Here is a 27,272-nt window from a genome sequence, read left to right as displayed (position 1 = left end):
TATGTTATACTGTTTGCCTGTGACCTGGTTCCTTGATTCCTCACATTTGTTTCATTTTATGGTGAATCAGTTATATTGTCAGGCCACCAAGAGGCTGAGAAAGTGAGTGGAAAGTCACCACGCAGCACAAACCACCATCTGACAACATCATTCAGGTCAGCTTTTATTATGGTCCGTGTAGACCTGGGTTTCTCCACCTTCCGTGTTGACGTGTTGGGCAGATTATTCTTTGCTGGAGGGACCGTCCTGCCCATTGTAGGATATTTAGCAGCATCCCCAGCCTCCACCCACTAGATGCCAGTAGCACCCACCTCCGGTGGTGACAACCAAAACCGCATCTCCAGACATGGCTCATTGTCCCCCGAGGGGAGAAGGAGGCTGAATCACCCTGGGTGAAAACCACCGGTGTGGACAAATGAGGGCAGGACAATCCTTGGCACATGGCAGGGACTCAATGTGTTTTCATAATCATTGCATCTACAGCCAACTGTTGGATTTGATTCCAGTTCTTCCCTTAAGTGACCTTGGGCAGGTGAATGAGCCTCTCTGACCGTCGGTATCGTCTTCTGGGGGCAGCGGGAGCAGTCGAGGCGCAGGAACTGAACGTGGCCCCGAAGCGTCCCGCGGCCCGGCGGGGTGCGGGCGTGGCCTCTTCCCACGGCTGACCCCATGCGTGGCCCCGCCCCGCACTCGAGACTGAACAAGGAAGCCGCAGCCGCGCCTGCGCCCCGCGGTGCCTAGCCCCGAGCGCCCGGCCGCGCACGCGCCCCGCGCCGCCGCGCACGCACGCACGCTCGCAGCACGCGCACGCACGCGGCTCGATCCGAGCGCTCTCCTCCTCGGGGCGGGGCCGGCGCCGGCGCGCGGGACTCCACTTCCCAACGTGCCCCGCGGCGGCGCTTGTAGTCGCCGAGGAGGAAGGCCGACGCGCGGCGGCCTAGCGGCGGCGGCGCAGGCCCCGCCGCACGCACGCACGCACGCACACGGGGCGCACCCCTGGCTCCGCCCCCGGAGGCCCCGTGCGGGAGCGCGCCCGGGCGAGCGCAGGGCGGCGGCGCGGGCGCGGGGACGCGCGGTGACCGTTGGCGCTGAGGGGAGGAGGCAGCGCGGCCGCCGCCGTTGCGCAGATCCGGGCCGCGGCTGTGGGGAGGGCGCCGGGGCCAGTGACCTTCCGGAGGCGGGAGCGAGCCAGGGGGCCCGGACGCCGAGCGCCTTCGCCGCCGCCGCCGCCGCCATGAACAACTCGGGCGCCGACGAGATCGGGTGAGGACGCGCCGGCCCGCGCCGCCGCCTCGGCCGGCCCCCGCCCAGACCCGCCCGGCCCGTCAAGGTCACGCCGCGGGGCCGTGCCGAGCCGGCGGCCGGGAGCCCGGGGGCGCGATGGACCGGGGGCCCCTGGGGGGACCTGGGGGTCCGAACGCCCCGCCGCCTCGTGGCCGGGGACCCCGAGCGGGAACCGGGGGTCCGGGGAGTTCTGTGGGTCCGGGCGCCTCGCCGTCTCGTGGCCGGGGACCCCGAGCCTCAACGGGGGGATCCGGGGAGTCCTGGAGGTCCGGGTGTCCCACCGCCTCGTGGTCGGGGACCCCGAACCTCCACCGGGGGATCCGGGGAGTCCTGGAGGTCCGGACGCCCCGTCGCTTCCTGGCCAGGAACCCCGAGCCTCACCTGGGGGTCCCTGCTGTTTCCTGACTGGGGGAGACCCCGCCGCCGAGCCGGAGTTTACCGCAGGGAGACCCTCTATCGGGAACCCGGGGTGTGGGGGGGTCCGGGGCACCCTGTCTGCCCCCGCGCCTGGATTTCTCGCTGGGCGGGGGGGGGGGCGGAACCGTCCCCGTGCTCGTGCTTTTCCTCGGGGACCTCGAACAGGAACCTGTGGGGTCCAGGGAGCCCCCAGCCCGTGTACGAACTTGGCGGGTCAGCGCACGTGGCGGCCCGGTCGGTGGGGGGGGTTCCAGTTCTGCCGCCGCCCAGCTTATCCCACTCGGGACTCAGCGAGTGCCCACTCCACCATCTACTCTCCTCCCCAAGTGTAGTTTCGCAAACCGAAGGCCCGAGGGCCAAGGTCATGGGGGGCCGTCCCCGGTCTGCAAGCAGCGCACCCCGCAGTGTCCACCATCTCAGCGCCTCCGCGCCACCTGATGGGGTGTCTGCAACTGTTGTTTTTATGTTGCTGGAGCCCCTTCCTGCTCAGCCCCCACCTAACCCCCATGGGCGGGTTTAAGATAAAGAGAAAGAAAAACTTGGGAGGTGGACAGACAGGCTTGCTCCTGAGGTCTTTCTCCTTGGTGCAACTGTTAGTGAGAGAAGGTTTGTTATAGCTAAGTTTCCCTTTTAATTATAATCTTGCCTAATGCTAAACGAGCTGGAGAGGAGAGTGATCCCACAGGAGCTAGGAAATCCCATTCTGCCCTAGTCTAGGGGTTTGGTCTAGTTTTCTTTGCAGAGACTGGTTTCTACAGCATCAGCGTAATTTTACAGTTAAATTCTTTTTGCGGAGATGGCAAAACAGCCTGGGCTGGGTTTCCGAGGCCTTGTGTACATTTCTCCGTGCACTTAGTGTTGAACAGATGTGGTGTTTACAAAACGCTTGATTTGGTGAGTAAGTCATTGTTGGCTGGTGGGTGGCTGGCCTCACTGAGCCCCTGCCAGGTTCCAGCAGCACGTTACACCATAGGACATAAAGTGTGTTTTGTGGGCTCCCCCCTCCAGAACCCCACAGCATTTAGAGGACCAGAAAGAAGGCGTGTAGCTCCTAGCCTGCTTTGTTTAGGAAAGACGTACAGGCACTGGAAGTCTGAGCTGTGTGTCGGGTAAGTGAAAAGTTGCAGCGCTTCCGCTGGGAAACTAGGATGTGGGCAGCAAGAAAGTTGCGGCGAAAGGGGCAGGACCTGAGGGAGCGGCAGCAGGTCTTCCACAGCCACATGGGCCTCTTTTCCTGAGAGCCAAGCCTTCTGCGGCCAAGAGGCTGACTTCTTTAGGCCTGGGCTGCCTTTTCTCTCGCCTGGGAAGGCAGGGAGCCTCCAGATCCAAGAGGCCTGCCCCTCGGTGTGCTCTCGAGGAGACGGCCAGACAGGGGTCCCTGGCGGTTCACCCCTACAGCTTGTACCAACCCCTGGGAGATGGTGGAGCAAGGATCCAAGGCTGGGTCTGAAGGGTCCCACCCTTGGCACCGCAGACCCACCCCAGACCCATAGGCAGCTTGGGGAGGCTGCAGAGCAAGTAGCAGAACCAGGATCAGGATCAGGGACCTGCCTGGCCGCGTTCCCCTCGCCACCCTGGTGAATGCACCCAGGTTACCTGAGTTCTAAAGTTGTAGATGTCAGGTGTCCCAGAAACTTTATTGCTTTGCCCCAAAGCATTGGTCAGTTTCTGTTTGCTGTGGGAGGCTTGTTTCCGATTGCTGTTGGAAGTCCGGGTCCACCTTGACTTCCTTATCTGTGTGGCTGTTCTAGTTCAGTGCTCGTGACCTCATCCGGCTCCCTGGTGATGGGCCCTCTTGGAGTTTCCCGTGGGGGGGGACCACCGTTGCCCACTTGGGGTGGTCACCGTGTGGGAGTGTGCGTCATGCTCAGACCATGTGGTAGTTATGTTATGGGGATGTGACAGTCTCACTGATCGCTGACGACACCCACCCTCCCCTCAGACCTCCTTCGCTTTGGTGTCTGGTCAGCCCCTCCCGAGCGGCTCCCAGGCCAGAGGGGCGGCTCCACTGTCGAGGGTACCTGCGTCCTCAGGAAGTGGGTGGATGCCTGGGGTGCCGCCCCATCGGGGATCTGCACTTTTGAGTTTGAGCCTTTGAAGGCAAAGCTTCCCTGCGTCTGGACTGTACAGGGGCTGGTGAGGCCACGGCTTTTAGTTCATGTTTTCGTCATCTTGGCTGTCACAGTGGCCCGAGCAGAGCCGGGGCGGGTCTTGAGGGCAGAGGTCCAATAGGAGCAGCAGGTGTCACGTGTGGCCTCGTGGAGCCAGGTGCCACGGGCGAGCAGATGTCCTCCCTCCTGGGCCGCCCAGCGGGACAGGTGCTCACCTTGCTGAGGGCCGGGGAGCGGTCAGGGTTGTGTCCCGGTCTCCTCCGTGGCCTTGGAGAGTCAGCTTAAGAGGGGTCCCCGGACTGAGGTTCTGGGGGCTGATGTGTCATGGAGCCGGAGAGGAGTTTGAGGGGGGTTTTATCTGGCAGATGTGGTTCTGCTGGCGTTCCCCCGGGCTGGTGAGACAGGGACCCTTGGATGTGACTGAAGGGAAGGGAGGGTCCCAGGGCGAGGAGGGACCTGGGGGAGGGGAGGGAAAGCAGCACTGGGTCTCTGGAGAGAGGTGTGGGCACGGCTGCTCAGGACAGAAACGCGGGAGGTGGGTGATGAGGGGGGCACATGAGGGCTCAGGTGACTTAGCACTGGAGGGGTCCTGGGGTGGAGCCTGTGGGTCCCTCATGGGCGTGGCTCTTTCTGGAATGGCTACTTGTGGAGGCTTTGAACGCAGAGAGCCTTCCGTTGAGCTCTGGCTGGCCCCGTGGGTGTAGACCGGGAGCATGCAGGGCCGAGATTCCTGAGGCCTGTGGGCGTGAGCACCCTTTCGGGGGGCCGCTGTGTGGTGGGGCAAGAGGTGTCCTGCCCTGTAGGGGTGGGGGTGGAGGGCCTTTTCTCTGGGGCTTCTCTCTTGCATTTTGGAGCTGTCTTGGGCTCTGCAGGGTGTGGAACAGCATCCCTGGCCCCCACCCCCTCGATGCCAGAAGCCACAGATGTCCCCAGACGTGGTCCAGTGTCCCCTGGGGGCAGGATTGTCCAGGTGAGACCCCTGTTTGGGAGCATTTGCTCTTTGAGGCCTGGTTCCCAGTGTGTCCATGCCACTCGCTTCCGTGGGTTAGGACGTGTGTCCCAGGGCTGTTTGGACGCCTGTACAGTTGGCTGTGATGCTGGGGGCTGCTCCGCTTGACTCCCTTCTGGTTCTGGCCGTTGCAGTGGGCCCAGCACCTGGACTTGGTGGCGTGCTGCCCTCTGTGCGGGGCCCCTCCTCAGAACCCCTGCCCTGGGTTGCGCTGGACCTCTGTAGCTTCAGCTCTGACTCCTCCCTTGGCAGGGCACACCGAGGCTTAGAAGGGTCAGGGGACTCGGTCAAGATCACTCCCAGGGTGGCCAGGCTAGAATTGGGGGCACCCCTGCAGGGGAGCGCGGCTGTGTTTCGGCGGAGGTCGCTGTCTGGGGGGCTCCGGCCAGCGGGGGTTGGTGGGCTGTGGTGTGGTTGGGAGCTGGCGTGCCTCCCACGTGCTCAGCGAAGGTCAACCCAGGCTTTCCATGTGTTGTGCGGCCCCATAGTTTGTGAGAGGTGATCTCACCGGCCGGTGGAGGGAAGCCCAGCCTGCGGAGTGAGATCCCTGCCCCGACCACTGTCTTTGGGGTGTCCAGTCTGTCACAGCAGAAGGGCTGGAAGTGGGGTGGCTCCCTGGCTGCAGAAAGGCGTGAACACAGGCTGTCGAGGAGAGGGCCGCCTGCCGGACCGTGTGAGGGGTCCTGGCCTTGGCCCCCTGTCCTCCTGGGCGCAGCATGTGGTGCCTGCCATGGGCAGCCTGGGCCGGGGAAGCCACCGGAGCCTGACTTTCTGGTGTACATACCACACAGTTGCCCTAAAGTACCCAGAGCAAGGACAGGGGAGTCATCCAGAGCAGGTTTCCATTCAGCAGCCGGAAGAGGGTGAGTGTTTCCCAGACCCCAGCACCTGGTCACTTGTGCCAAACCCCTTCCTGGAGGAAGGCAGCGATCCCATCCCGGCAGTTGGGGTGCATACCCCGGCAGCCAGCGCTGACTGCAGACCTCTTCTCGGGTCTCCAGGGATGGAAGGGTGTGACAGAGCCAGGAGGTCCCCTGGGGGCAGGGTGGGGTCTGTGGGAGGGCCCCCCAGTTTCCAGCTTCAGCTGAGTGATGACTCTGGCACCCTTCATAGCAGGGAAGGGCTGGAGAGAGACTGCCACGCAGGGTCAGCTGACCCTTCATCTGCTGAGTTGTGTGTAAACGCCCAGAAAGGCCTGAGGTCATCTGGTGCCAAGCAAGTCTGTCTGGGCCACCCCACGACAGCAGCAGGGTGGGCAGAGCCCGGCGCCCTGTGCAGGTGTGTTGGCTGTGATACCGGCGATGGCGCCAAGTCTGCCTAGAGCCCCCGAGTCCCTGCCACCGCGAGTCAGCGAGGTCTCCCTGGGCCTTCCGGAACTTCCATCTGCAGACAGGGAGCAGGAGGAAAGGAAATATATAAAGCACCCAGCACAGCGTTGGCATGGGGTCTCCGGTCACAAAGAGCTCTCTCCTGTGCCAGCTGTGCTCCTGGCATCTTCTCAGGGGTGAGCAGCTTTCGCCTCCTAGTTCATATAACTTGGGACTCACAGAGCAGTGGCAGGAACGGGGGCACAGTCGCCACGATCTCCTCACGCCGGCCCCACTGCATGCTTTCCATGCCACGTTCCAGCCCTGTGCGCCTCTGGACGCTCCTGTGTGTCCTGTTTTCCAAGAACAGAAACGTTTTCTAAATACAGCACAGTGATAAAATCAGGAAGCACATATCAACACCATATCATCATCTAATACACAGGGCAGATTCCGGTTTTGTCAATTTGCACAGGTGATGGCCTTTCTCTCTCTTTTCCCCTTAACGTCTGATTTTGAAATTTAAATGAGGGCTGGAACCTGGACTGGTCAGACCAGTTCCTTCCTCCTCAGCGGCATGGGGGTTGGGTTGCTTGGAGGGACTGGCTGACAACCTTCCTGTCCTGATCACATGCAGGCTAAACAGAGGTGGGTATTCCTCTAAGTGAGTTGGCGTTTGTCTCAGGTTTTTTGAGAATGCTCCAGCTCCTTTGTTTCTTCAAGCTGCTTTTCCACAGCAAACCCGTTTGTGCTTGTGCCCAACGCCTGGGCACAGAGGCGGTCCATTGCCAGCCTCAGGGCCCTTCGGTCATTGCCTGCCTGGGTGCCAGGCCCTGGGGCAGTGGGGCACAGCTGCGGGCTGTACTCCCCAGGGTCTCTGGGAGGCAGGAGGAGCCTGGTCTGACCTCGCAGGGATGCGTAGGGGACAGGACAGGAAGGTCACGAGGCCCGGGTGTGAGCTGGCCTCCCGATCCAGAAACGCGCTCTGTGTCGGGGGACGGGGGCATGTTGAGGATGGCAGGGGCCACCTGTCTGGGGTGGGGAAATTGTTTCTTCCACACTGAGTTTCTCTCCCCCAGGCAGAAAGCCGCAGTGGGAGGGACCCCTGAGTGCGGCTAGGGCCACTGCCCTGCAAGGGTCTGTCCTTGCATCCCAGCTGCCGGTTTTCGGGCGCTCGGAGGCTCAGCGCGCTCAGCCTCGGGGGGCTGTTTTGTCTTCACGCCAAGCAAGGTGGGGTTGGCTGTGGATGGGGACAGTGCCTGGGTGCTCTTCCGAGGGTGACGGTGTCATTCCTTTCCCCATGGCAGCAGGTGGGATGGAGAGCCCCGTCCCCTGCCTGCCCTATCACACCTGCCCCGGATCGGGTTGGGAGCCTGCAGCACAGGGCACCTCTCCGTTCACTTAGGCCCAGCCAGCCTGAAAGTGGCGGGCAGTGGAAGGTTCCTGGGTCTGGACCCGCCCCGGGACTATGTGGACACTAGGCAGGGAGACCACCGGAAGTTTTCCTCTCAAACATTCTAGGGCACCTGTCCAAAAGGACAGCCCGGGCCACCCTGCCACGTCTGAGCTCCAGGGACCTCCCCAGTGATTTGTGGGTCCTTACTTGTGACCACGTGCTGCATATCCCAGCTTTGTCCTAAAGCCCTCATCCCCGCTGTCGTCCGAGTTTGTTGCGTGGGATCTCAGCTCTGGACTTGGAAACCTTTGGTGTTTGCTGAGCAGTTGGGAAGCTGCCCCGTGATCCTGCTCCCAAACTGGCACGGTAGGGGGTGCCGTCGATCTCTCTTTTCTTACTGTGGTTGAGGTCAGCGTGTACATGCGACTTGGGATGTTCTAACTCACTCCAGCCCCGTGGGCAGATCTTGGAGGCCTCTTTCATGCCTTTGACTGATGAGGCTGGGCCACGGCCATGCCCCGGGTTACCACCTTAGGGTAGGCCAGATGGTCGGCATCTTGGGCAGAACCCTCTTTTTTTGCGGGGGGCGCTGTGCCATGCAGCCTGCGGGATCTTAGTTCCCTGTCCAGGGCTTGAACCCAGGCCACGACAGTGAGCGCCGAGTCCTAACCACTGGATCACCGGGGAGTTCCCAGGGCAGAACCCTCTTGACCCTGAATGTTTTCTCGTTGCATTGCAGGAAGCTCTTCGTGGGCGGTCTTGACTGGAGCACCACCCAAGGTAGGTGCGAATGGACCTCGGTCTTTGGATTGTGTGAATTGTCTTTAATTCCTGACTTATTTATTGTCTTGGTTTCTGGGAAGGGGCACTTGATCAGGAGTTGATGGGGGCAGAGGTGAATGATCGTGGGCTTTGGAACTTGATCTCGTCCTGATGCTTCATGGTCATGGTCATGGTCACAGTCGGGGAGGGTGGCCAGCTCTGAAGGCAGAGGCTGTTGGCGTGTGGAGGTGGAGCCAGGAGGGCTAGGGATCCGCTGGCTCTGCCTACTTAGCTGTGGCCTTTTTTCTTCCCGCGGAGATGGGGTGCACCTTCCCTTCCCTGGCGCCCCGTCCTTCACCCTCTCCGCTGCCCCCATGTCAGTGGATCAGCCAGTTTAAAGGTTCCTAGCTGCACACTTTACAGGTCAGGCTGATGGGCTGGGAGTGTGTGACCTGCCTAATGCCCTGCTGTGCATGTGCGTATGTCTCGATCTTTGAGCAGAGACACTGCGCAGCTACTTTTCCCAGTATGGAGAGGTTGTGGACTGCGTGATCATGAAAGACAAGACAACCAACCAGTCTCGAGGCTTTGGGTTCGTCAAATTCAAAGACCCAAACTGCGTGGGCACAGTGCTGGCCAGCAGACCACACACCCTCGATGGTCGAAACGTGAGTGCTGGTCCCCGAAGAAAACTCTCTGTCTTGTTGTGTGTGGTTCCTGGGCGTGCCTCTGTGCCCAAGCTGTGGTGTGTGTGTGTGTCGAGGACTGCTTTCCCGTGGGGTTGGTTTGAAGGGTTAAGGCTCTGAGCTTAGACTGGGCGCTGGGCCAGGATGCGGCCCGGGCCACCTGATGGGCCCTGTGCCCCTGGCCCTGCTGCTCACACCTTCTCTCTGGGGGAAGCAAGCCTCCTGTTCACCACTGCTCCTTTGAAACTTCCAACAGATCGACCCAAAGCCCTGTACGCCTCGGGGGATGCAGCCGGAGAGGACGCGGCCGAAGGAAGGCTGGGTAAGGGGTTGGGGGCTCCTGCTGGGTGTCCCGCAGCCGCTGATGCGAGGGGAGCCGTGTCTCCGACCTGGGTCCTTGCTCACTCAGACTGAGCAGCAGGAGGGCTTCCAGCATGAGGTTGAGCAGCTGAGAACGGCTCGGCTCGATTCGGTGTTGGAAGTTTTTTATCTCGTAGCCGAGAAGTTTCTTATTAGTCTACCTTGCAAACGACGGCTCACAGCCATCTGTCGTTAGGAACCTTCCGTTGTATCCGCGCCGACTGCTCCTGGCCCCCCACCGCTCAGTGCTCTGCTGACTGCTCCTCTCCAGGGAGGAGGCCTGCTGAGTTCAGAACCCACCTTGGGACTCTGAGCCGCGTGTGCCCCCCGGCACCAGGCCAGCCGTCACCCAGAGTGCCCTGTCCTCGAGGAAAGCCCTGCTGGGGGCTGTGCGGGGCTGGGGCCTGGGCACCTGCATTTCCATCAGGGGCCTCAGACCAAGGGCGTATTTTTCCCGCTTTCTGTTAGGAAATATCAAATACAGAAAAAGAGTGGTACAGTGAACACCTAAATAAAACACTGCCCAGATTCATCAGTGGTCAGCATCAGTGATCTACACAGCCGTCCCTCGGTGGGATCTGCGGGGACTGCTTCCAGGACCCCCGAGGTGACCAGAATCCACAGACGCTTAAGTCCCCTATGTAAAATGGCCTGTAACCTACGCACGTCCTCCTGTGCACTTTAAACCATCTCTGGATGACTCATGATACCTGATACAGTGTAAATAGTTGGCTGGTGTGCGGCAAATTCAAGTTTTGCTTTGTGGAACTTTGTGGAATTTTTTTTTCTGAATATTTTTGATCCACGGTTGGTGGAATCCAAGGACACAGAACCCGTGGCTGCGGAGGCCGGCCGTATGTGTACCCACCTCTGTGCCTGCCCCTGCCGCTGGCACCCTGCCCCCACGCCCAAAAGTGCAGCCTCTGCGTCCCCAGCTGCTGGTGTCTGGGGGGTGGCAGCGCGGGGTGTCCACAGAGAGCGGGGTCCAGACCAGAAGGCGGAAGAGGTGGCAACTGAGCCTCAGTTACCAGAGCTTTCCACCGTCTGTGCGTCACCAGCTTACACACTGCCCCTGGAAGCGAGCCTGGTCTGCCAGTTTGGTTTGTGCAGGCCACCCTGGTACTCGTTCTCCTCTCCTAAAGCCCTGGGTTCCACACCGCAGAGCTGGCAGGCGCCATGGGTGGGCGTGCTTGGGGCGCCCCATCCTCTGTCGGCGGGTGGACGCGTTCATTCGTACAGCGGCCGTTGCGGTTTTCTGGACTCACTGGGCTCCTGGGGTTCTGGTCTGACCTTCAGAGGCCACACCGTGCACAATAGCGGGGAGTGTTAGGAAGTTTCCCCACGTGAACTAACCATCTTCTCCTCCTTGAAACAGCAGAAAGGACCCAGGAGTGATAACAGTAAATCAAATAAGATATTTGTCGGTGGAATTCCTCACAATTGTGGTGAGACAGAGCTCAGGGAATACTTCAAGAAATTCGGAGTGGTGAGTTCTCCCCGCGCCAGCAGCAGGTCGGTCAGGGCGGGAGTGGCGCAGCCCTGTGTCCTGGGGAGGCTGAGCCTGGCACAAAGCAGACCAAAGCCCCATCCATTCCCTGCGTGGCCAGTTACCATCCCAGGAGAGGACTTACTGTAAATGGGGCAGACTGACCTCCTGGAAGGCCCTCGGGTCGGTTGTAGCCACTGTGGTGGAAAGCGCTAGATGGTGTCAGGAAGAAGGGGCTGGGCTTGGGTGAGGCTTCCGCCCCCTCCCCTAGGATGGGGGGCGGGTGGGTTTGTTTTCTGGAAGAGGCTAAAAAACTTTGGGGAGCTGAGTTCTAGCGGGGCAGACAGGACACAGGCAGGGCTTAGGGGGCCAGTGGGCTGGGAGGCTGTCCCCTCATCCGAAGCAGAGACACGAAGTCCCCCCAGGCTTCCACCGGCCACGCGTGCCCCGGCTGCAGCGTGCTTGCCTGGTGGTACCTGTTTGTACCCAGGGCCTGGCAGGAACTTGTGCGGAGTGGACGAGGAAGGGAACGTGGTGGCCCAGCCAGGCCGGGGACTCTGATCCCGGTTGGGAGGTCCTGGCTCTCGTCTCCCCACTGGAGCGTGGGGCCTGGGCCCCTGGTGACCCGCCACCTACCCTGCCCCGTGAGCACCCCTCGGCCTGCTCTCGGCCCCATGGGTCTCAGAGCCCAGGAAGCCGGCCTTTTGCCTCGGAACTTCCTGCACTCGGCAGGCAGTCCCAGGCAGCGGGGGCCGGGAGTGTTGTAGGCAGATGTGCCTGTGCCACCTGCAGACCTGGGCCCTCAGACGCCCATCTCCCTTCCAGGTCACGGAAGTGGTCATGATCTACGACGCGGAAAAGCAGAGGCCTCGAGGTAAAAGAGATGGAGTTTGTCCCTGGCCTTCCCCTCAGATGGCAAACTATCTCACAATTAGGTGGTGGTTGTAGCGAGCCTTGCCTCAGGAGAGGGTGGTTTGGAGACTGAAGTCCCTTCCCACGCAGCCCCAGCCTGTCTGCTTCCCAAGGGCAGGCGGTACAACCTTTTTTTTTTTTTTTTTTTTTTAAGCTCGTTCTTTTGAAGTTTTTACAACTTGGCATGAATTTCAACATGGTTTATGTTTTTAAGGGTGTCCTGAAAGATTAGTCTTTCTTTTAAATTGTGAACTTGCTCAATTACGACCGTCTCCTGTTTTAAGTTCACTCCAGCGAAGTCAGGAGTCTCATTTCATGTCGTCAGGCTAGGTCTGCCCCAGCTCGGCTTGAACGTGGAGTTCCCTTGATCCATCCCATGCTTTTTTTTCTTTTCTTGTTCTTTTTTCCGTAAGTCCCCTAAGTCGGCGGGGCGGGTGGGAGGAGGGCAAGGAGCCGCCCCAGCGCGCCCGCATCAGCCTCCCCCGCCGCCACCTGCACGTCCACTGTGGTTTGCGGGGCTGGGACACTGGGCGCCCAATTTCCATGCCCTTTGTTTTTCTTTCTTTTTTTTTTTTTCCCCCTGGCTGCTGCTATTTGTCCCTGCCTCTGTCCCTGTTTTGGTTCCTGAACCGCTTTTGGGCCGGCCTTGTGAGCTAGGTGCGCCAGGCCCCGCGGCCCCTGCCCAGCCCCTCGAGGCATCCAAGCGTGGCCGGCGCCGCCCACAGCATGCGCCCGCCATGCTGGAGAATAGTTTGCCATTTGAACCTCATCCTCCTCTTCCTCCATGATTAAGTAACGTATCCTCACTTCATGTCGATTAAGCTGTTAAGTTTTAGTCTTAATTTTAATGTAGACGTACATGCTTAGTGACATACTTAAGTGTTTCATAGTAAAGTACAGTAATGTTAAGTAAGTTGTTTTTCCTTTTCTCTCTGTGAATTGTTTGTGATTAACGATATCTCTTTAGATTTCTCTTCTCCAGGTGCTAAATTATATCACACAGGTACAGGCCAGTCCCGCAGTCAGAGGAGGGAGCGGGCTTTGCTCCAGTGGGGTGTAAACGAAGTTTCAGTGTGTTTCTGTTCCGCTTCCTCAGCGGTGATGTCGCCTCTTGACAGACAGACGCGTCCCTAGAAGCCCTGCCCCGGGGCTCCTTCCCCACGACTCACCGCCTCTTGCACTCTAAGGACCGCGAGCCCTGTGGCTTCAGACACTCCTGCACTTGGAGAAAACGTTCACTTTCTCACATGCCGTTCATCACCCATGTTGTGTTCCACCATTTGCCTCCGATCTTGGGACGCCTTGGGACGCGGGGGTCCCGAGGCTGCTCTTAGTCACCCCGTGGGCCGCCTGTGGTCCTCAGCCCGGGCCCGGGGGCGCCAGGCGGCCGGCGCGGGGTCTGGGCAGGAGGGGCTGTGGGAGAGTGTTCGGGGCTCGCCCCTCGGCCCTGTTCCCATGTAGCTCCTGCCATCATCCTCCGCCGTGGGGCTTGGCGAGTCCCTGCGCGGCCCCCAGTGCTAGGCGGGTGGAGGGTGGGAGCCGAGCCAGAGCCAGCAGTTGGTCAGCGGGCTCCCCGAGAGCTCGTCCCTACTTTCTCTCCTTCCTGAGTCTTCTCCGAAGCCTCCCTCCCTCGCTCCCTCCCTCCCTCCCTCCCTGTCCCTTGGTCCATCTGAGGCTCCCCATCCCCGCCCCGGGGCTCAGTCCCCACACACCTCAGCCGCTGCCTTTGCTCCCTCATGCCCTCCCGCGTGCCCGCCACTGCGGCCTGTCTCCTCCGGTCTGTTCACAGTTCCTCCCCACGCCGTGTGCAGGTCCTGTGTGCGTGTGTCACGCTCAGGCAGGCGCGTGTGCGGAGAGGACGGGCCTCCCGGAGAGGCTGCCGCCTACCGTTCTGAGCTGCCTTCCCTCCTCCATCCTTCTCCCACCACAGTTCTGCCAGGAGTCTTTCCACACGGTCCACACAGCTGTGCTCCCGCATCCTTCTTTGCTCAGCTCGAGAGGCCTCCTTCCTGGGCGCTCCCTCCCCTGCCGCCAGGGGCTGCCCCCACCCCCTGCATCCACCTCCCACGGTGCTCCGTGCCCCTCCCCCCACACCCATCTTCCGCCCCTTCTGGGCCCTGGCCCTTCCCCTGGCCTGTCCTTTGTTGTTCGGGGTCTTCCGGCAGCTGGCTGCCGTGGGGGGCCTGTAGTGCTCAGCGCAGATGGGCCCTGGGGAGCCAGAGCAGCAGCCTGAGGGCTGGACACTCCACGCTAGCCAGGCAGCCGCGCTCACCAGACCAGCAAACTTCGTTTATACTGCACTTTCTTGTGTTTGGGAAACGCTAAATTGTTTTTCCCTTTGAAATTGTCCTTTTGATGACATGGTGCCTCTTGCTCTTGCTGCCGACAGCAGTGTTTGACCTGCTGGAACCCACTGTGGCCTGTATCTCTGTGTATTTATGCAGCTACGTATAGATAGACACCTGTATACATACGTACGTTACCTTGGCAGGACTCCTCGGGCTTACCCAACAGCGTTGGGCAAGCTTGGCGAGGCTCTAACTGGTAGAGACGTACCTCTGTTAAGGCGCTAGAACAATGTACGGCTGCTGTCAGCACTAGCTGCAAAGCGACTGCCAGCCGAGGGGGAGGACCCTGGGTTTCAGAAAAGCAGAAGCGCACCCACGACACACCTGGGGCTGCCCGCCAGCCGGGCCCTCACCGCCCTGCTGTCCGGGCTGCTGCTAAGATGCGCCCCTGTGATTCCAAGGTCATCTCTGTGGAGGAGGCGGCGTCTGGGCTGAGACGTGCTCATGCCCCACAGCCTCGCACACTTGCTTCGCTGAAACCCTCGGTCGATCCCTCGGCCCGTCCCTAATACTGTTCATCATCCTGTTTTGTGTCACAACACCCTGCTACCTTGATTCACTCTTCGTCGTTGGCTAGGTTTTGGATTTATTACTTTCGAGGACGAACAATCAGTGGACCAGGCTGTCAACATGCATTTTCACGACATCATGGGCAAAAAAGTGTGTAGTTGTAGTTTTATTTTACCTTAAGACCAAACTAAGTCTTAGGCAACCTAGGGATTTCACTGGAGAGGAAATCCCTTGACAGGAGGAGGGCCGGGCTAGTCATCCCAGGACCCCCAGCTGGGGGTCGGACCCGGTTCTGGGAGCCCCTGGCTCTAGAGCCCCTGGGGGGCGGCCGGCGGGGCGGGCAGGCTGGCGTCCAGTGAAGTCACGGGTTGCCTCAGGCTTGGTTTCAGTGACCACTCCTTCAGATGTGTGTCCCCTCCCCTCCCCTCCTGTCCCACGCCGGCCCGTAAAGTGCCGGGCCGTGAACCTTTGAGAACAGGTTCCGTGTAAAACTGAAGGCAACGTAAACATCCTGAAGGATTGGTTTTCAAATTGGGTCACTTACTGTGAACTCGGTACCGGCCACATGCTCCTGATAGTTCTTAACTCCATGCAGTCAAGTGACCTCTGGTGTTTCATCTTCATACTGTGTTGCTGCCACGGAGGGAGCCTCTCGGGAGGTGGCCCGACCCCTCATTTTCCGGCCCTGAGCTTGCTGAGAACTCGGCTCTCACCTGAGTAGCTGGTGGGGGGCTGTGCAGTCGCCCAGGCTGCCGCCCCTCCCAGGCCCTCGGCTTGTCCTCGTCCCCTCGGCAAGCCCAGCCCTTCTGCCGGAGCCCTGCGTCGGCTGAGACGTGGAGGGAGTCTGGCCCCAGGGGTACCCCCCCCCCCGCCCCTTCGCTTTACAGATGGGCGGCTGACTCAGTTCCACGCGAACCTGACTGTGCAGGAGACACAGTCATGCTCTCAGTTTGAGACGTTCATTGATGCTTCTAGTTTAAGGTTAGCTTGCAGATTCCAAGGGTGTGCGCTGTTATGAACACACGTTCAGAAGAGCCCGTGTCCCATGTTTTAAGGTCCTGTGGCGTTTACAACTGGGGAGAAGTGAGGTCCTCCTTCAGGGACAGAGAGGCCCGCTCAGTGCACGGATCTGCTCCCAGGGGCAGAGTCCAGCTCCAGCCCTGTCTCGAAGGGCTGGGGCCCACTTGTAATTAAAAGCTAAGGGCAGAATAGGAAGACTAAAAGAATATATATACTTCTTAGATCACAGGGCTGCTTTGCTTTGTAAGCAGGAACCAAATTCCCTTAAGGAAAGTGTGAAGACTCATTAATCTGAGTTCTTTGAAATGGGTCCTCTGGTCCTGCTTTCGCACCGCCCTGAGCTACTGGGGATTTTGTTCCTGTCCATGGAGCATCCTCGGGGCATCGGAAGGTGGCATCTTTGTGCCTCTGTCCCCCGCCTGTCTGTCCTCTCCCAGGAATGCCTTTAGGCAGAATTGATGGGATTCTGAATACAGGATGCTTGGCGCACCAGGCTGTGAGACCCCAAGGACAACTCCAAGTGAATTCATTGTCTCTTTCTCCTTGCTAAAATTTATCCTACAAACAAGAATAACTGGGGATTCTAGAATGCTAACGCAGCCCTGGAATCGGGGGTCCTTGCTGTCAGTCGGCCCACATTGGAAAGGCTGTGTAGGCGGGGCTAGGCCTGGTGGGATGGGTACCTCGGTCCCCTTGTCCCACCCTCCACATGCTGTGGCTCCTGGCACGTCCAAAAGCGGAAGGGTCCTGGGCTGCTGACCTAACACAGTATGAAGATTGCTTACTGATTCAAATGTCCATTTTATTGCATGTTTGTTTACTTTTTTTGTTAGATGTAATGTAAGATTCTCTTATCACATCCATTCCCTCTGACATTATTTTGAGTTAATTGAGATTCTTTAAGCGTTAGCCTGGGGAAGGTAAGTCTTTATCTTCCATTAGACATTTTAAATAAAAAACCTAAGTAAACCAACTGTGTTTCTCAGGTATGAGCTGAAGGGCGAAGGCAGGGCGGGGGCTTTGGAGAGGGCCTGCACAGCTGGCCAGCGGGGCCAAGAGGAGGGCCACGATGGTTGGCCTGAGCCTGACCTGCGTGACCCTGGGTTGACACTGCCCCTTAACTTGACTGAAAGGCCCCTGTCACGCACAGAACTCTCTGCGGACTCTTGGCCCTCAGCCCTGCTCTGCAGTGGGTGGGGCTTCATGTGACTTACAGTTGGATCTGTTGTACCTGAGAAACATTTTTTAGACAAAAGAATTTTAAAAACTTTTTTAAGAAAAAAAGTTACTGGCCTAAATAAGGTTTATAGTTAAGTATTTAGTTTTAAGTCATAATAAGATGCTAAGTGTAGTTGTAAGTTATCTGAGGGTGTGTCTGAAGGGAAGGGGGTCTGAGACCCTCAGCATCTCCCTAAACCAGAGCTCGATTTGTCTAGGTGGAAGTTAAACGGGCCGAGCCACGGGACAGCAAAAGCCAAGCGCCAGGCCAGCCGGGGGCCAGCCAGTGGGGCAGCCGGGTCGTGCCCAGTGCCGCCAACGGCTGGGCAGGTCAGCCCCCGCCCACGTGGCAGCAGGGGTATGGCCCGCAAGGTAAGGCTGGCGTCCCTCCCGACGGGCCCATCCACAGCTGGGACGCGCCCACTGCCACGCGTGCGGGCTGTGGGGGCCGGAACTGCGCCAGGGCCCCTCCCTGTCCAGGGCTGGGTGGGTCTGTCCCGTCTGCCGCCCACGGGCGCTGGGAGTGCTGGGCTGGTGCCTCCGGCGGAGGTCGGAGATGTGTCTCCAAGGGCAGGTGCCACGAGGCCGGAGTGGGAGATGGACGTGGCTGACTGTCTCGCAGGCTCTGGTCGGAGGCTCTGGGGAGAGTGGGGTTTCCACCCAGCGGGGAGGAAGCATGGTGTCCTGCCTCTTGAGCCCTTTGGGTCTATTCCAGCTCCCTGGGCTGTGGGCCCTCCGTGTGGGGCTGGCAGAGCTTTTACGGACAGCTTTGCGGGGAGGCTTGGGGTGGCCAGGGGCCCCGAGCCAGGATCCAGGAGCCTCCATTCCTTTTAGAAACCTAGGGAAGGAACACTGTCCAGGGAAGGGCACCGGGCGCCCCCAAGCTCATAGACTGTTTCTGCATGGCTCCAGGCTTTATTCCTGGTCTCTCCAGGGCTGGCTTTTAGAATGGTTTTTATTGCAAAACAAGCCACGGCTGTAGGGGACCATCTAGTGAGACCAGATGCCCTCACACCCACAAGCAGGGGAAGAACCAGCGCTTGGCCGGAGGCCGCCCTGGCTTCCTGCCTCCCAGCCTGAGTCCCACACATGCGACTGAGTCCCTGCTCTGTGGGCGTCCCCGCCCTCCCGACCGAGGGGCTGCTTGGAAGGGCTGGGGCCGTGCGACCCAAGGAAGGCTCCCCTCTGACGTCTCCCCTGCACCCGTGATGCGTCAGGACACCAGGTCCCGCGGGGGGCGGGGGTCCCCAGTCCACGCCATGGCGCTGACGCAGCACCCACCCCTCTCTGTTTTCCCTGCAGGGATGTGGGTGCCAGCAGGACAGGCGATCGGTGAGTCCCTGTTGGGAGGAGATGGAGAGAACAGGGTGTGAAACTGGTGGATGGGGCTGGGGGCTTCTGCCCGCCCTCATCCTGCTCTCTGTGTTCCAGGTGGCTACGGACCGCCCCCCGCAGGAAGAGGAGCCCCCCCGCCGCCTCCACCCTTCACCTCTTACATCGTGTCTACCCCTCCTGGAGGGTTCCCCCCTCCCCAGGGCTTCCCCCAGGGCTACGGCGCGCCCCCGCAGTTCAGTAAGTGGCCGCGGGCCCTGTCGGACACAGAGACCCTCTCCCTCCCCCACCCTCTTGCTCACCTTGATCCCTAGGGACCTGCTCTCCGTGCTTCACTTGAGGGGACTTGATTCACTTGCTTTGTGCCCAGCTGTAATTGAAGAGGCGCCCCTGGAGGGCTGGGGCGGGCCTTCCGTCCCCCAGCACCGTGGGTAGAGGGGGTGTGGCCACACGTGGTGACCGTGTGTCCATCAGGAAAGAGAAGTGCCTCACCTGATCCTGTAGGGCCGACAAGCAGCCACCTGAGTGTATCGTTCGGCCGGCAGGAAGTGTCTTCTGCCTTCCTTCCCTCGTGTTCCTTGGGGCGGCGTGCTCAGCGGCCCCCTGTGGCCAGGGACCCGGGACCCGGGACCGGGCAGTGCAGCCCTGTAGCCCGGACCAGGGCCTGCGGGCCACCTGATGACCGCGTGTCCTTACAGGAGGGGCGCCTGCTCCCGGCCCAGCCCCCGGCCAGTTTCATTTCTGATGAGGAAGAGCGGGGCGCCCTTCATGGACGGCTCACAACTTCCCGCCTTCCCAAGGCCACCCGGGCTGCGGCCCCGCCCGGCTAGGCGTGTGCTGCCAGGCTGGCCGCTGGTCGGGCTCTGCCCGGTGGGGGTCGTTTCCTCGGCTGTGGGCCCGGCCTGTGGGCGTCCTCGAGGCCTGGCTGCTGGGTGGAGGTGGTCTGGGCGGCTTCCTGAGGGTGAGCACCGCGTCTGTGTTTGTCTTTCCTGTCTGCCTGCAGGTTTTGGCTACGGGCCTCCACCTCCCCCACCGGATCAGTTCGCCCCCCCAGGGGTTCCCCCACCACCGGCCACTCCGGGGGCTGCACCTCTGGCCTTCCCGCCGCCTCCGTCTCAGGCCGCTCCGGACATGAGCAAACCGCCGTCGGCGCAGCCCGACTTCCCGTACAGTCAGTACGGTGAGTGCCTCGCTCCCCACATCCACGCGCCGCGGGGAGAGCTCAAGAGACCCAGGCTCGAGCGGGCCTTATGCAGGCGCTTGGTTTCTGGGGTCTCAGCCAGGGCGCTGGCGCGGAGGAGCATCCGCGGCTGGCAGACGTCCGGGGCCTTGTGCCTGGGGGCGCCCCGGTGGGCCCTGCCGCCTTGGGTGTCTGGGTTTGTAGGGCGCAGGGCGGGTGTGAGGGCCGTGCGACGTCAACATTGTGTGTCCCCAAGGGTGCTTGCCAGGTGGATGCTGGAGCCCGGGGTCCGCACCCATCAGAGGAGCTCCTGTGGGGACAGGGTGGGCCTGGGGCTCTGCTGGCGCTGAACAGACGCCCCCAGCACCCCTACACCGCACGCTCTTGTTCCCCTGGGGGCCTTGCCCGGCCGCGGTCCCTGAGCATGTGGGTTCTCACCTCACCCGGAGCAGGACGTGGCGGTGGTGGCGGGTGTGGGGTCGCCGGCCCCCGGTGGGGGTGTGCGAGCGACAGCGCGTGTGCCCCTCCCCGCCCCTGCTCCTCTGCCGAGGCCGCCTGGGGCAGTCAGCCTGGTCTCGTCTCTTGCCAGGCCTGGGTACCTCTTCTCCAGAGCCGCCAGGCTTCGGCCCTCACTTTGTTTACACTCTTATGGTCAGGCTGAGCAGTGATGTGGCCTAGGTAGGTGGCGCCTCCTCCTCCACGGTCCCCACTGCCTGCGCCCGGGCCACGATGTCGCCTCCTCTGCCATCCTGGGCGGGGGTGGACTCGGCGGTGCCCTCGGGGACGGGCCCTTGCCGGGGCAAGGATCTCGTCCGGCCACCGCCCCGCTAGCCCCGAGCTCTCCTTCCATGGGGCAGCACGGTGGGCGTCTGGGCCCCCGGGACGGCCCCTCCGCCGCGCATGGTGTGGGTCTGCTCCTGCTTGGAGGAGGGACGGCCCAACCTGGAGGGGCTGTGCAGGCAGCACCGTCAGGGCCAAGCTCTGCACCTGTACCTCAGGCTGGCCTGCCACGTTTCCTCCCATCCTGAAATCTGTGCTGAGTCCACCCTGTGGTCCACCCTGTGGTCCACCTGAGGACAAACTTTCTAGAAGCCTGTGGTCCACCAAGGCAGGCCAGATCATCTGTGTCTCCAGGCTCAAGGGCCTCTCCAGCCGTGAGGGCAGGGCAGTGAGTGGGGAAAGGGGCTGAGAGCAGACGGGACAGACGAGGGGTCCGAGGGGTCTCAGAGCTGCTTTTCTTTCTGTGCAAGACAGCTGCCCAGGGTCCTGCCGAGGCCCCCAGGTGGGCCCTCCACCCTCCGGGTCCATGCCTTGCCCCGCGCAGGGCCCTGGTCGTGGGTGCCAGTGGGAGCGGAAGTGGTCCCAACTCACTGAGCCCTTCCCCGCAGGTTACGGACAGGACTTGGCGGGCTTCGGACAGGGCTTCTCAGACCCCAGCCAGCAGCCCCCCTCCTATGGGGGCCCCTCGGTGCCCGGCTCGGGGGGTCCCCCCGCCGGCGGAAGTGGCTTTGGACGCGGTCAGAACCACAACGTACAAGGATTCCACCCCTACCGACGCTAGCCGCAGCACCTTGAGGATGTCGGGCGGCTGAGGCCAGGATTCAAACTTGTGAACTCGTGACAATCACAAACTTGGGGAAAATACCAACTGGAGCGTGGGGGGCTTCTGGCGGTGGCTGTGGGCATCTGGACCGAAGTTTTTAAACGTATTATTTCTCTAACCCATCAGCTCAATAAAAAAGTCACTGGTTCAACAACAGGGTTAAAAAAATTCTTCAGCTTTAATTCAAAACTTCAGGTTTCTTTTTCTTCCTTTTTTTTGCAATTATTTTCCTGAGCCTTTATTTTACCGTATATTGTAAACTTTTATGTTAAAGAAAAAAATATACATTTACAAATTGTGAGATTTTTAAGAGAAATTTTCTACAATGTATACTCGCTTATTTTTTAATTTAAAACAGGGTTTCTGTCGGCACTGGTGGAGGTGAGGGGCGTTTTTAGTCCCTCACTCCTGGCTTTGAGGGTTGGGACTCGTTGGTCCAGAAACTCTGGGAGCTTAAAGAAGAAATCTACTGAGTGTGTTTTGTTTTTTGTTTATTCTTTGCTTTTGTCGACTGGCGTGCCTGGCCATGTCTGCAGGTGCGCCGTGGGGCCGCGCTCGCCTGCGTCCGCTCTGGCGTCAAGGACCAGGAGGAGGCCGGGCCAGCCCATCTCCCGCGCTTGGGGCTTTAGGGCGTCCCCGCTGACCGGTTTGAATAAAGAAAGTGCGTTTGGATTAGAAACCCACGCTGTGTCTGTTATTCCCTCTGCTTAGAGGAGCCCCTTTCCGTGTGGGGAGCCCGGGCCCTCTTCGGCAGGTCTGGGGCTTTGGGGGATCTGGTCTGGTGGTGGTGGGGGGCCTGGTCAGAGCTGCAGACGCACTGTGAGGGACCCTGGGTCCCAGGGTTCAGAGGCCACTTGCCGGGCTCCGAGGAAGAGACGCCTGCACACACGTGGGTGGGGCTGGCCAGGCCACCCCCGCCCCTGCGGGAGTGACACCTGGACTGTGGCCTTGGGCGGGCCGCTCATCTTTCCATGAAGTGGGCCGTGGACATGGGTTGGGGCTGTCGGCACCCCCAGTTCAGGGCCGGTGGGGTGCAGCTCAGGGAGCTGAAGGTCGTCATGGTGGGCACTTGGTGGGGCCCAGCTGTTGTTCACAGGGCCCCAGAGGCAGGGCCAGGCCTGGGCAGTGGAGCAGCTCGAGTCCTAGCCAAGGGGGATCCCAGAGATGCAGAGGGAACCTGGGGGCCAGGGAGGCGGGGTGGGACGAGTTCCCACCTGCAGAGTCTCCTCTGCCACGTGAAGTGACGGGGCCGTTCCGTTGTCATAAAAACAAGATTTCAGAACATAAATCCTGGATGGCTCCAGTGTGCCAGGCTTGAGAATGCGGTGAACTAGACAGCCGGAGAGCCCCAGCCCAGTGCACTTTGCGGGGAAAGGGAAGCTTGGCTCAGCCCAGAAAGCCAGTGAAACGGGCATCTTCTCCCCCAGACCCAAGACGACCCTCCAAGACTGCACCCCTCCTCCTCCCATCCCTCCGGTTCACAGAAGCAGCAGGGTCAGGCAGAGTGGGGGGCCTCGTGCCCGCACCCTCCAGTCCCCACCGCGTGTCGTTGCATTGTTAAAAGTTAGCTCCTTACATCAGCAAGATGAATTCTCTGCAAAATTACAGTCTCTTGGCCAAAGGGTGCCGTGCAATCATTTAAGGGGCTTCCAGCCAGCCAGGAGCTCCCAGGACCACGTTTGCCTCCGTAAACTTGGGCAAGCCCGCTTCGCACCTTCACACCCTGATTGACACTTCCTGCAGTCCCAAACACAGTGATTGTACCCCACTGGGGCACGGAGGGACGTCCCCTCCTTCGCGTGAAGCCTAATTGGTTACTGCCCCTCCCGCCCCGCCCCGTTGTGGAAATGGCTGAGGAGGGCTCAGACTTCCCGTCCCCTCCAGGCCAGCCCCAGCTCCCCCCAAAGCCACTTGGTCGGTAGGGGGCCGGAGACAATCACCTCGTGCCCCACACGCAAACTGAGTGAGGGCAAACTGAGTGAGGCGCGGTGGAGTCATGTGGCGGGGGGAGGGGAGGGCATTGGCCTTTTCTCTTGTTTTATCTTCTCATTCCTACCTCAGGGCCTTTGCACATTCACTCCCTCTTCCAGGACCTCAGTCTCCCTGCAGGGCTGATTGCATCCTCTATTCATGGGGCTTACTCCTGCCAAATGTTTAACTGTTTTCTATGTATCACGTCTTTTTGTTCTTGTATGCCTCTGTTACGGCTTTCTTTTGCATTCAGTGACTATTTTCTAGTGTAGCTAGAAAATTAATTCTTTTAATTTTTTTCATCGTGCTTTTTGAGTTTTTTAGGGGTTGTTCTATAGTTTACCACACACATCTGTTGGGTTGCTTTTTACTGTGACAAAATATAAGATTGGTAGGGAACTTCCCTGGTGGTCCAGTGGCTAAGACTCCACACTTTCACTGCAGGGGGCACAGGTTTGATCCCTGGTCAGGGAACTAAGATCCACATGCCACGCAGCCAAAAAAAAAAAATTAAAAAAATACAAGATTGGCCATTTTAAACTACTTGTTAAGTGCACAGCTCAGTGGCCTTAAGTACATGCACATTGTTGTGCAACCATCCCCGCCCCCGCATCCATCTCCAGAACTTTCTCTTCCCAAACTGAAACTCTTAACTCCCCATCCTCCTCTCCTAGCCCCTGACCCCCACCATCTACTTCCTGCCTCTATGGATTTGGGTCCTCTGGGGACCTCACATGGGTGGGAATATACAGTATTTTGTCCTTCTGTGTCTGGATTCTCTCACTGATGTCCTCAAGTTCCATCCACATTGTAGCATGTGTCAAAATTTCCTTCCTTTTTAAGGCTCAATTATATTTCACTGTGTGGGTGGACCTCATTGTGTTTATCCCTCATTCATGGATGGACACTTGGGTTGTTTCCACCTTTTGGCTACTGTGAATCATGCTGCTGTGAACATGGGTGTGCAAATCTGTTGGAGTCCCTGCTTTCAGTTCTTTGGGGTATGCACGCAGGAGTGGGACTGCTGGGCCACATGGTACCACATACAACTTAATGTACCAGAATTGCCTTCAGATGGACACTTGTTCCAGTGACTATTGGAAGCGTACTCCTATATAGCTCTCATCCCTCGGCCCGTCCTTGCTCTTCTTGTTAGGCATATCACATGTTATGTGTTGCAAACCTAGCACTGCAATGTTGCAGTTGTTACTTTATATCGATATAAGTTCGTCTGTTAAAGGCTGGCTGGTCCCTATCAGGGAAGCCGTTTCTGACCATCTGTGCAAAGCCTGTGTCCCAACCCCCCGAGTTTCCTTTTGGATAAGATATCTGTATGACCTTGTTTCTTACGGGTCTGTCTCGCCCGCTGGGACGCGAGCTCCCTAGGGGAGGGCCAGTCCCGAACCCAGACAGCGCGCTTACTGCAAACAGGCACTCCATAAACACTTTTTTACGTGGATTTCATTATGGAGATTAAGGAGCACGAATATGAGTTTCCAAAACGGGCGGCGACGCGTCTCACGTCCCCCAGTTGAGGAAGGGGCTCCCAAATACTAGGCGGCCGGCTCCAGCCTGAGGGGTCCGAGCACCCAAGGTTGGCAGAGGCTCCTTTATTCCTCGCAGCCAGCACTCTGGCCTCCGGACAGCAGAGGGCGCGCGTCCTCCGTTGGGAAAGCGGAAGCGCGCGCGCGCGCAGCCCGGGGGCGGGGCACGTGAGAGGCCGCGAGATAACTGCGCAGGCGCAGAAAGGACGATCCTTTCTGAAGACCCGACCAGATGGTGAGTGTCACGGTTAGTGTGTCTGTTCCGGGCCCATCCGGCGCCATCCGAGCTCTGGCCGCGCAGTGGAGGCCGGGGTCAGGCCGCGCGGCTGCGGCAGCCTCCTGCAGGCCTCTGGAACCGCCTCCGGACATGGGGGCGCGGGGCGGGCCTGCTGGGTGTCGGAACGACCCGGGGCAGGGAAGGCCTGTGTCGGCCCGCTTGTCCCAGCCGAGCCCCCGTAGCCCCGGGCCGCCCCAGGACGGGCCCGAGGTGGTGCGCCCCGTGGGCTTCCGTGCCCGGGAGGGCCGCACGTTTCTCGGCGGGAGCCGCGGGCCCGGTTATGCCGCCGCAGGCTGGGAGATGGGTCTCGGGGTCCCCGCTCACCAGTATCCCGGCCCGCGCAGGCGGAAGTGGAGCAGAAGAAGAAGCGGACCTTCCGCAAGTTCACCTACCGCGGCGTGGACCTCGACCAGCTGCTGGACATGTCCTAGTAAGTGGCGGCCGGGCAGGGGAGGGGGATGGCGGCGGCGGGGGTGCCCGAGGGCTGGGGGCTGCAGCCTGATCTGCGGCTGCGGCCGTAGACCGTGTGTAAAGGAGAGGGCGGGGCTGCGTGCGGATAAAACTCCACGTGGAGACGTTGAGGATCGAATTTAAAAGGATTTCTACGCGTCCTCTTTGGACGTGTTTTCGTCCACTCGGAAATGTAAATGCTGTCCTAGCTCGCGAGCCTCTTGAGATCGGGCAGCTGCAGGCTGGGATTTGGTACGTGGGCGGGAGTTTGCCGATCCCTGGTCTAAGGTTTGGTTGGAGGAGCTGGAAGCTTTTAGGCAGGGTGGGTGCGACGACCTGGCCCCCAGATGGGGAGAGAGGCTTGCGGACAGCCAGGGACGCCTTTTTTCCTGGAGGTGTACGCGGGTCTGGTTCGGAGGGGGCCGGCTTCCTGGGGGCACAGCACAGGGTCCTCGTTGGCTGTGGGTTTCTCAGGGTGGCCCCGCTCCTGGGTTTTTGAGGCCTTCGGGGCAGAGCAGTTTGCCCGTGAAGTTCGGCGGCTCCGCCGCCTCACCTGAGCTACCTCTTTTCCTGACTCGGCTTCCTTGTTCGTAGACAGCGGGGGGCGGGGAGGCGGTTCTTGAACCGGAGGGCTTTATCCCGAACATTCGGCGCGGGTGCCGTGGGCCCTGGCCGGGCTGCGAGTGTTGCTTTGGGGGCCCTACGGGAAGCGGGCGTGTCAGTGGGCGGGCGGTGGGGGTGAGCCGGGTCTCAGGCCTCCCGCTCTGTGCGCTGTGCCTGCAGTGAGCAGCTGATGCAGCTATACAGCGCGCGGCAGCGGCGGCGGCTGAACCGCGGCCTCCGGAGGAAGCAGCACTCGCTACTGAAGCGGCTGCGCAAGGCCAAGAAGGAGGCGCCGCCCATGGAGAAGCCGGAGGTGGTGAAGACGCACCTGCGCGACATGATCATCCTGCCCGAGATGGTGGGCAGCATGGTGGGCGTCTACAATGGCAAGACTTTCAACCAGGTGGAAATCAAGGTGCGTGTGGGCTGTGCTGGGCCGGGGTGGGCGGGGCGTGGCCACCCACGCCCACCTGACCACCCTGCTCCCTTCCTCCTCAGCCTGAGATGATCGGCCACTACCTAGGCGAGTTCTCCATCACCTACAAGCCTGTGAAGCACGGCCGGCCCGGCATTGGGGCCACCCACTCCTCCCGCTTCATCCCCCTTAAATAGCCTGCTGGCCAATAAAGGTAGAGACTTGTCTAGTCCCGAGTGCGACCAGTCCTTCCCACGTGTGGTGCTTCCGGTCCACCCCCCAGGGAAGGGGCCTGGTCACAAAACCTGGAGGCTCAGGTGGGTCACGGGCCATTGTTGGACAGCGTGTGGCCCTGGGTTTCCTGCTGTAGACACAGCCCCTCGGGTAGGCTGAGGCTAGGGAACGGGTGGGTTGGGCTCTGTGCTAAGTCCCGGGATGTCCGGGGGCCTGCGCTGCCTGCATCGGTGCCTCCTCTTGGCTCTCCCTGTGCTCCTGATCAGCTTCCGAAAACCACAGTAACCCCGGGGCCCCGAGCCTTGGATTGAGCCTTCCTGGGGTGTCCTGTGGGTGGGGTCTCCACCGTGTTCCCTAAGTCTTCCTCGTCAGATCTTGTTTCCTTCACGATGGGAGAGATGGCAGATGCCCCAGTGGATGGACAGGCACCGTGACTGTCCAAGCAGCAGTGAGGCCGTAAGGGGTCCCTATGACTTGCTGATGGGATGTGGAAGAAAGTGAATGGGACTCCCAGGTTCTGGCCTGAGCTACTGGAAGGCTGGAGTTGCCATCAGCCAAGGTGGGGAGCAGGGAGGTGTCCTGCAAGTGGCCTTTAGGCACCCAAGTCTGCACCTCAGTTTAGAATGTGAGGGGCGGCCACAGTCCAGCCATGGAGGCGGGGAGGAGATGGTTGAAAGGAGCTTCTCCCCCTGTGACTGCTGCTCTAGGCTCCTTTTCCGGAATTTCAGTTTTAACGTAATTTGCTTGTACTGTTATATCTTGGTCTGGAGTTGAATTGAACAGAAAGCACAGCTCATCCTGTGTAACCTCGAGTGGAGAAGGCAGGAGACAGATTGC

At 60.2% G+C, this 27,272-nt stretch overlaps 2 protein-coding genes across 5 annotated transcripts; both read left to right on the top strand.

The window, feature by feature from the left end:
* Nucleotides 1–632: 632 nt before the first annotated feature.
* Nucleotides 633–22,184, top strand: DAZAP1 (DAZ associated protein 1; the record flags this gene model as incomplete). 4 transcript variants are annotated; one of them, XM_079916757.1, is made up of 12 exons in its annotated part: nt 633–1,263; nt 8,264–8,304; nt 8,788–8,954; nt 9,229–9,294; nt 10,711–10,818; nt 11,644–11,692; nt 14,656–14,738; nt 17,045–17,198; nt 18,129–18,158; nt 18,258–18,398; nt 19,162–19,338; nt 20,727–22,184. In XM_079916757.1, the coding sequence occupies exons 1-12, from the start codon at nt 1,235–1,237 to the stop codon at nt 20,897–20,899; spliced, it is 1,218 nt and encodes a 405-aa protein (XP_079772883.1). In that variant the 5' UTR covers nt 633–1,234. The 4 variants fall into 4 exon arrangements, with proteins under 4 accessions (XP_079772883.1, XP_079772885.1, XP_079772882.1 ...); XM_079916759.1 differs by lacking the exon at nt 20,727–22,184 and adding an exon at nt 19,928–20,016 and having other exon boundaries at nt 10,708–10,818; XM_079916756.1 differs by having other exon boundaries at nt 634–1,263; nt 10,708–10,818.
* A 2,438-nt stretch (nt 22,185–24,622) lies between these two features.
* On the top strand, nt 24,623–26,430 carry RPS15 (ribosomal protein S15). Its single transcript, XM_079917252.1, has 4 exons — nt 24,623–24,691; nt 25,078–25,163; nt 25,967–26,201; nt 26,285–26,430. The coding sequence occupies exons 1-4, from the start codon at nt 24,689–24,691 to the stop codon at nt 26,396–26,398; spliced, it is 438 nt and encodes a 145-aa protein (XP_079773378.1). The 5' UTR covers nt 24,623–24,688; the 3' UTR covers nt 26,399–26,430.
* The last annotated feature ends 842 nt before the right edge of the window (nt 26,431–27,272 follow it).

This window comes from Stenella coeruleoalba (genome assembly GCF_951394435.1).
Source record: "Stenella coeruleoalba genome assembly, chromosome: 3".
In the NCBI taxonomy this organism is placed as follows: Eukaryota; Metazoa; Chordata; class Mammalia; order Artiodactyla; family Delphinidae; genus Stenella; species Stenella coeruleoalba.
The sequence above is the reverse complement of the archived record's forward strand: the minus strand, read 5'-3'. Positions and strand labels throughout refer to the sequence as shown.

Coding starts and splice junctions, on each gene's coding strand:
- RPS15 (XM_079917252.1), top strand. Junction 25,164..25,966: donor CAGCTGCTGGACATGTCCTA/GTAAGTGGCGGC, acceptor CTGTGCCTGCAG/TGAGCAGCTGATGCAGCTAT. Junction 26,202..26,284: donor TCAACCAGGTGGAAATCAAG/GTGCGTGTGGGC, acceptor CTTCCTCCTCAG/CCTGAGATGATCGGCCACTA.